This window comes from Pyxicephalus adspersus, chromosome 1, assembly GCF_032062135.1.
Source record: "Pyxicephalus adspersus chromosome 1, UCB_Pads_2.0, whole genome shotgun sequence".
NCBI lineage: Eukaryota > Metazoa > Chordata > Amphibia > Anura > Pyxicephalidae > Pyxicephalus > Pyxicephalus adspersus.
In genome coordinates, this window is record NC_092858.1 from 71,120,205 (window position 1) to 71,129,422 (window position 9,218).

General features: G+C 35.7%; 1 protein-coding gene across 2 annotated transcripts in view; it reads right to left on the minus strand.

Moving 5' to 3' along the window:
* Nucleotides 1–239: 239 nt before the first annotated feature.
* Nucleotides 240–9,218, minus strand: part of UXS1 (UDP-glucuronate decarboxylase 1) — a 22,367-nt gene continuing 13,388 nt past the window's right edge. For both annotated transcript variants that reach the window (XM_072413943.1, XM_072413936.1), the window contains exons 10-15: nt 7,586–7,705; nt 5,809–5,852; nt 5,148–5,208; nt 4,692–4,749; nt 3,380–3,483; nt 240–1,210 (exon numbers count right to left, since the gene is read on the minus strand). In XM_072413943.1, coding sequence (XP_072270044.1) covers nt 1,079–1,210; nt 3,380–3,483; nt 4,692–4,749; nt 5,148–5,208; nt 5,809–5,852; nt 7,586–7,705 — 519 coding nt within the window. In that variant the 3' untranslated portion in view covers nt 240–1,078. The remainder of the gene's footprint in view (nt 1,211–3,379; nt 3,484–4,691; nt 4,750–5,147; nt 5,209–5,808; nt 5,853–7,585; nt 7,706–9,218) is intronic.

Genomic DNA, 9,218 nt, shown 5'->3' on the forward strand with positions numbered 1-9,218 from the left:
AAAGCATGTTAATATTTCCCCAAGACTAATAGGTTCTGAATGTTTTTTTGTAAAATCTGGCAGGTAAATTTGTAGGACTAATAGACTGGTAAAATGACAGGGCTACTTTACTAGTGCCCTAATTTACCAATATGGGGAATAAAATTAAGAGGAAATTTCAAATCATGCCTTCAAATGCCAATAAAAATGGCAATAAAATAAGAAAACCACTATATACATATAACATAAACAAGCCCAAAAACAGTGGATATTTTTATTAAAATAGCATATTCAACCACCAGAAACTGATAATACTTTATTATTTATCCAAGAGTACACTTGACAACACAATAGTGATTCAAAATATCCTTATTAATAGCTGCTTTAAAATTCAAATTTACAGCTCAGTGAAACCTTGAGGAAAATAAAAAAAATCATTCTTACAGTTAAAAAAACATATACAAAAAAAGAAGAGACAAAAAACAAATAAAGCTTTTTGACATACATTTTCACTTTTCATCCCAATAACTCTTTAAGGGTTTTACCTTATATCAACAATTCGGAGAGGCTTGACTGGCACTATTACCTCTGTTTTCTGCATAGAATACATCTAAAGTTTAAAAGTACCAATCATACTATTATTACACATAAATAACATTTTTTATATCTGGTAACATTTTAGCTTCAAAAAGAAACCAATCATTTGAACCCGTTGTACTTGGCAGGGTCTAAAAGACTGAATGATGATGCTTAGCTGGCCCCACCACCGGCAACAGGGCTGACCTGTCCGGAGACAGTCGTCAAAAAACAGTCAAAGCAAGATATATAAAATGTGGAGACTTCCATGTGTCCTATACTACTGTACATAGACAAATTTTAAAAAGTGCAAGGCAATATCTGCAGTTCTCAATGTTATTAGGCACATCCATTCCTTTAAAGCAAGCTTTGTAGGGAAATTCCAGTTTTTTTTTTCTTCATGATGCCCTCTCAGAAGTCTATTTTATTTTCGCTTAGAAAAGGAACAAACAGGAGAGGCAGAACAAAAATTACATCTTGTAAACCATCAAGTGATCCTCGGCCTTTTTTTTTAATGGAGTGTTCAGCTATGTCGCGTCCTGCTTTTTTTTATCCTTGCCGGTTTAGGTTTGGGGATATATTGATTGTTTGCTTGGTATTCAAGTTCCTTCCTAAAGTAGTGGATGGTTTTGTTCAAGCCTTCCTCCAGTGGAACCTGCAAAAGAGACCAAAAGATACTTGTGATTTACAGATCTAGACAAATGTCCTCCTTGAGACAACTTCCATTAACAAATGCCTACAGGAAAATGACATAACAATGGGTTTCAGTTCTTGAACGTTGGGTGAAAAACGCTGCCAGCTTGTTTTCTTACAAGCTCCAGGGTAAATATAAAGATCAGGCTGACTGCACTGGCCTGAAAACTTGTTCAAGAGTATTAGGACAGAGGATAATCATGGCAGCCAAATATCTAGCATTCCCAGCACATGTCAGTGACTAGGACCTCCAGATTTTTTTAGGTTTCCTTAAATTAAAAATACTTCTTTCCATATTGCAAAATTTATATTTCAAATACTAGGCAACTGCACTAATGAATATGCCAGTATGCTAATACTACAATGCAAATATATTTTACTGGAAAAAAGCTTTGGGAACAGAATGTAAAAAAGCTATACCAAGTGCACACAGTGTGATCTGAACATTATACTGCCCTACATGATGTTTACTGCAAATCTTTATACAGATGTGGAGATTCAGATTCTAAACCTTTTGTACAAGTTCTTGAGAAGTTTTGTGTAGTTTAGCAGTTTTTAGAAGTTTTGGCTCAGAGATTTATAGCAGTGTATCTAACAGCAAAGTATATGTAAAGCTAAAACATAATTTTAGAATATCAAAAGTGTATCTTCACAGTGGAGACATGTTTAATAATAAGAAAACAAAAACTGATGCGATTCTAAACTATTCCCAATCTAAAATAAAGTTGGGCTTTACATATACTGTAAATTACTACAGTAATTTTAGATTGTTAGGTAAAAGAATAATGTACAGTGGGACATTATAGAATCATTAATCACATTTACTGGTCTATATTAATTTTAAAAAAAGTTAATACATGAACAAGTTTCAAGAACTTAACAGCTATAAGTTTTTATTGGAGAGATTTTTCTACATATAGGTGACTCCTTGTCACCTATATGACAAGGAGTCAATTAACCTAATTGAAGCATAATGCAGTGCAGCCTGATAAAAAGAGATCTCAGCTGTACGTAAATACAACCTCAGACTTTTCAGGTTCACCACAGGTATGGAAACATCTACATACATATTTATCAATGTCAAATGTAGCAGGTTTATATAAGGTGACCTACATAACACTTGTCATTTATAGCTAAATAGAGAGAAGCTTCTTGCAGTAATATGGACAATAACATTTATATAAAACAACCCTGTGAGTAATACATTCACCCTGCGGGTGATATTGGAAGGTACATCTTCCCTGACAATGCACCATACACTGCCCTGGATGAGGATATTAGTAGCACACCTGCTCTGGGGTTTGGACATTACCAATGCATATGCATTCTGGGGTAGGAATACTAGCAACACACATTTACCCTGGGGAGGGGATACTGGTACAATAATCTACTCAGGGGTGGCAAAAATGGTGATACATATACACATTCGGGTCATAATATTTGCAGTGCATATTCACTGTGAGAATAAATTTGTGGTATACATTGGCAATGGGGTGGGGGCACTAGAGACATACATCTGCTCTACAAGGATACATCTGTTCAGTGGGGATAATAAGTTTAAAGAAAAACTATGAAAATAAATAAAATGTTTATACTCTCACAGCATGCATCTAACATCTGACAACAAGGTCATTAGGTGCATGACCAGGTAAACTATCAATATCTTCCAGAAATTGGTTGCTTTTCTTGGATTACTTTGGCACCCATTAAACAGCATTGGATTTATAAGTTGTAATTGTGTGCATGACTATGACTGTAAACTGCCTTCATGAAAGCCTGCAGTCATGATTATGGTTTGTCTAAATATTCAAAGATAAAAACTCTTACTGTAAAAGTTAGAATGCCAGTCTTTTATTTACCTGACCCACTTGTTTGACTAGTTATTAAAAAATAATAGCATGGGGGCTTTACACACGGTCATACATAGAGAACTGATAATGCAGTCATTGTAAAACAGGATTTACATTTATTGTCTAAGAAAATTTAAATATGCCACAAGTAACAAGAATTAAAATTGCCAATATAAACCTGAACTGGGATTATTAGTACCTCTGCTGCGTTCACTGAAATATGTTTTAAAATAAAGAGACTAAACAACAAGAGGAAAAAGGAATATACCAGGTATACATACCACAGGTTCCCAACCAAGTAGAAGTTTGGCTTTTCTAATATCTGGCTTTCTTCTTTGAGGATCATCCTGAGCTTCAGAAAGAAAGTTGATTTCCCCTCCGCTACCTACAAGGTAAAAAGTTTTATTACTACAGACACAGGTATAACTAGTTGCTACATGCACCGCTAGCTTTATCAATAAAATTTATGAAGTTTCTCATGAGTGCAACACACACATTCTGTTATTCGCATGTTCACTTTGATAAAGGCCATTTACTGTGATTGCATTCCAGCCATTTCCTTTCATCTCTGAATTCAGTCTAATAAATGTGACCATGTGAAAAAAGGAGGATGCTGTTATCTAGTTATTACCGCGTGCAATAAACAAGCCTCAATGTTAACCAAAAAATGTCCTTTACCCTCCCTAACAAAGCCAAATCCTCGTTTAAAAATATCTCACATGCTCCCCTCCCATCAGATCACAATAGGAGTGGTGGGAATGGTGCTGTCAGTCCAAAAAGTGGTAAGCAAGACTTGGTGTTGCCAGTTGCTGATCAACCAATTACAGGCTTGTGAATAGCGGTGAAAAGGCCGATACCAATAACTTCGGCAACATCTTTTTGTCCCACTACTGCAAGGAGGCAAAATGTAAATGAGTGCGGCACTGCTGCTCTGAATTCAGGAGCAGTGCAGCATAGTTTCCTTTATAGCTGATGCACCCCACTGACTGACATAATGGGCTCAAAGGTAATGGGGAATGTAAAACATTAAAAGCAGAAATTCCACTTTAGGTTTATATATGCCTGTTCTAAATGAAATATGGTTTTACAGTCTGGGTGTGTTATGTAACACTACTCTACATTTTTCATGTGAACCCCACCAGCCTTGCTGTCTCAGTTCCTCCCCTTACAGCCGATATAAATTGGAAGCTGCTCTATGCAAAGAAGTGAGATTTGTCATTGTAGACATGAGAGGTTGAACATTTTTTGTTATCCTTTAGAAATGTTGGAGCACCTCTAGAGTAAGCCAAAGTATAGTAATCAGAATTCCATTTTCACACACTGACTGAAATCTGATTTGCTCCTTGCTAGGAATGACTGTTTTTCATGTCAAGTGATTTACTGACTAGAGCCAGCAATTTACATCTCTTTGAAAGATATTTGTGAATCCAGCTTTCAATAAGTCTATTTATCCCTCTAACATGAACCTTCAAGGGCTGTCACCAGGCACTCCGTTTCGATTACAGTCCCTAAAGCCACCATGTAATTAACCACCTCATGATTACAAATCTAATCAACAACTGACAGGATATCTCAAGGGCAAAAAGAACTCACCAACAAGGTGTTTAATTAATCTGGCAAATTCCAGGATAGAGTGCTCTTCCGGGTTTCCCTGTGGAAGAGATCAAGGCAGATTACAGCTTTAATTGCAAATTGCAGTTAATAACTTCTCAATTGCTCTGTCAAATACAAAATTAAGCACTTTTATGTCAAACTTTTCTGCATCTCCCACACACAGACATGTTTTTGCTTTGTAACATTTCTTACTAAGGGTTTGGTACCAGGCAACACATTTAAAAAAAGACAGATACAAGCATTTGTATACAGATACAATATGTTGGTGCCATTTTCAGGCACTAAAGGTAAACATAAAAAAAGTTCCATTGCCAAAACTGCATATCTCTTCTTTAAACTGTAAAGTTTGACCTGACAGTCATACAGTATATATAGTAGATATGTAGAACATGCAATGTGAGAGATACAAATCAGAAAAACTTGAAGTACACTCACCAGATTGACAGGGCTGCTGACATTGCCATTCATTAAAGCCACAAGTCCATTAACCAAGTCACTGAAAGACAATAAGTGACACTCTTATTTTAAATTCACCATGCAATTGTAAAAAGTATTGGTGAAATAAATGTAAAGGACACACAAAGGTAACAGATAGAAAGGTCAGTGGCACAAGACTTTTATATGAGTGTTGGCAATACAAATATAGGGTGGGAAAGATGTGCATTTTTCACATTTTAAACAAAGCCAGTGTTCACAATGAACCGCCATAACTAGCAGTAAAAAGATACAGCAAAGCATTTAAGTGGTTACTCGATGACTTTGTTGTTTCTCCTATCAATTCTGCAGTGAAATACGATCAATAGTATTAACAAAGAATTAAAGTAACATACAAGGATGGATTATTTTGTGTGAACATTTTAGCAGCCAGTCCATGCAACATATGGTGCAAAAATGCAAGAAACCAGCTATAACATTTAGGCACACTACAGTTTGGTATTTGTACAATAGTTCAGGGTGCATAACATACCAAAGATAGTTTCTAAGTAAATTATATGGCAGCACAACCCAATCTGTAGAGTAATAATGAATATGGCACAGGTAGTAAATGTGTCAATCATGGTACTGGAATAAAGGGAAGTAGTTAAAACCAGCTTACCTGACATACTGAAATGCTCGGGTCTGAGATCCTGATCCATACACCTATTTCAACAAAAACTACAATTAAAAGAGCACTTCCAAGGCACTTGTACAGTAAAAGTCACACGTGGTTAGTTTGACATTTTAAGGAGTACAGCCACAAGAGGGAGACATACCATAAAATAGCACAACCAGCTTACAAATTCACCAAGATGGTCCTAAGAAACACAAGCATGCTATGGCTGACTCCTGGAAAATGCTATTTATCTGGAGTTTAATTATAAAAGTCACATAACTAGAACTTTTACGAGATTACAGGTTTCCTAAATAACTGTATGAAATAAAGTGGTGTAAGGACAAAATAATGTACAGGAACCAGGGCAATAAACTTGATGTGAATGGTTATTATGGAGAATAAACATTTATTAATAGCAAGCTGTTAAATGTAGAGTACATTTTCCAATGTATACATAAAAAGTCACCTTCATGTAAATGTCATCAATGAAAAAATTCTGCATGAATGCAAACGTACAAAACCAGGGGTTCTATTTATAAAACATGAATGGCATCCCCCCAATCATTTTCTCGTAGTAAACAATTACTGCCACTGAAACACATGAACCTAAAGATTCTCCCAAGGCAATGTTTGAGGTATATCAGATTCCTTGTTTTATAAATAGAGCTCTATGTGTATTGTTGCTGAAGGTCTTCCAGCTGCTCTGCAGGTATATTGCAGTCCCTGTGATTGAATTATCAGCCATATTTACATAGGGAGCAGAGATCATGTCTGCACTGTACAGTGTGGTTTCTCCCAGCCCTGTCTGTATTCTCCTTTTTATTTATTGACAGCTGGAATAAAAGGCAAAAAAAGCAGTGGAGGAATGACTGGGTGTGAAAGAACCATCATATTATGTGGCCACTCTGCAAAGGTCTGACACACCTCCTGGTGAACCAGGGAAAGGGGTATACGGGACCTCTGAAAGACCGCACTGCTTTGACATAGAAAGCAACAGTCACATGTTTAAAAGGAGAGGCACCTGGAATGTTCTTATCTAAGTGCAATCCACAGCAAGTATTCAGAAGTCACTTTTCTAACATCAGAGTAAAGCAAGATTAAATCTGACCTGCAATTTGCACTTAGTGCTTTGTAAATTGTTTTCCTATGTTTTTCTACACATCTGAAAATTATGCATTTAAATTAGGAGCAATAACAAATACCCACCACAGTCTCACAGAAAAAGCTAAAGGAAACAGTATTAAATGTAATTACTAGTAGTAAAATATAATGAATTATTAAACGAAATCCATTTTCCATCCATAGCTCTTCTCCCCCTATATAAATATTACAGCCAACCTAAATCATGTGGCTGGATTGCAGTTCCAGAATTATAAATAGTAAAATTGTGAGCTACAAGCACATTTATTTACAGGAGGGCCCCATTAAAAGGAAAGTGCTTATGATACCCGGATGGTCACCATACAATAGATACACAATACTGTACCAGAATAAACTGTGGATTTGTCCCAAGAAAGCAATCTTTTGATTTTATCGTATCCATACGCAGAATACTGACAGCTGCAATATTAGATTAATTTTACACAATATAATTTATTAATCATGTTGCAGTAGTGCAAAAAAAACTGCAGCATGAAGAAAATGTGGACAGCATTTGCTGAAATAGGTAAAATGATATATATACATTCCAATTGTAAGGATCTCTTATAGTATTTGTTATCTTTGTTTTGGAGTAAGCAATTTGCAGTGTTAGTTGGTAATGACAGAATGATGTACGTACAGTTAAAGGCTCTCCCTGAAGTGCCTGCAGAATGAAGTTACTGACGACTCTCCCATCATTCATGTGCATGCGAGGGCCAAATGTATTAAATATCCGAGCCACTCTGACCTCCACACCTTCCTGTCAACAAAAAAAAGAAAAGAAAATCAGAATATCATGAATAGGTGTACCCCAAATATATATATATATATATATATATACACATACACACACACACACATATGTAAGACTAGTTTACTTTATTACTTTAAAAGCATAACTGATTACTATCCTAATACTTCACTGCTCTAAACATAGTGCAAATTGGAAATCTATATACATGCATGTGGAAAATAAATGTTTCAAAAAACCTTACCAACCAGCAGAATAATATGTCATCTCCACATTTTACAGTTTAGGTGTTTTATATACTTTTTACATATGTTTTATGTAAGTCGATAGCTTTTTACATACAAGTAACAAGCATGTTATGTACACTGGCCCTTTATTTGGATTCAGGTTTCAAACTTTTCCATTCTAGGATAAGGACACTTTAAAGTCATCAAGTCCTACAGCCAAAAAATAAGCTCCCGTTCTGTTCACACACCTGGTGCACTTACATAAATAAAACATTAACAAAATGAAGAGTGTAATTAAATACTTGAAGCATATCCTTGTCCCATACACCACCTGTTCTCTACCAATTGCCAAAAGAAAAAGTGTCAAAAACATTAGAATGGAGTGGGTCAGGCATGCTATGTGATTGAAATGATATAAATAAGAGTTATTGTTGCCAGATATTTGTAAGACAACGTTAAAACATTAGAGGATATCCAAAATATAACATAAAGGAAGGAGGGAAAATTGCTCACACGCATACACATATTCATAGAAATAACTATAATGCGTTTAAATAGCTTATTTATGTTGATTTCACTAATCAGCTAAAAATTCCACAATAATATAAATTAAGATATTGTAAGCCAACAGAAGAAGAAACTCTGATAAAGCTTCTCTCTAAAAACAGAATACATGAGAGGTAATAGGTCAACCTACATCCCTGAATTCAGGCGGCTTGTATTACTCAATATGCTGAAATGATCTAGACACCTGCTACAAGCAGTCAAATGATTTAATGCGTACAGATGACTTTCTGCCTATCCCACAGACAGCATCAAATTCTGATAACTTGTCGCCTTACATTGCTCTGCACTTACTTTGCAGCAAATGCCCTGAATTAATGGAAAATGAAAATAAATAGTTCAAAACATGGAATTGCAGAAGAAACAAATCTTGTCTAAAGATAATACAATAACAGAGAGTCCTAATTGGAGCAGTCATGTATAAATGCCAGTCGTTAGAAACCTAGAAGATCCAGCCATTAAAGTATAGGCATGGCGCTGGGATGGAGCTCCTAAAATGTCCCTACATATATATGTTTACATAAAACAATGTAAACTTTCTAGGTGAGACCAAACAAGATGTAACAGATGTACAGTGATGCCTAAATTGATTAGTGTAGGTCACATAAAACGGAGGCATGGGTAACCTCATTTTTGTTGTAGAGGACAAACGAGGTCTGTCTGGCTGATTTTCTTCTTTAGCGAAGATCAATGACACCACAACACAAAGGGAAGTTGCATTAGATAAACTA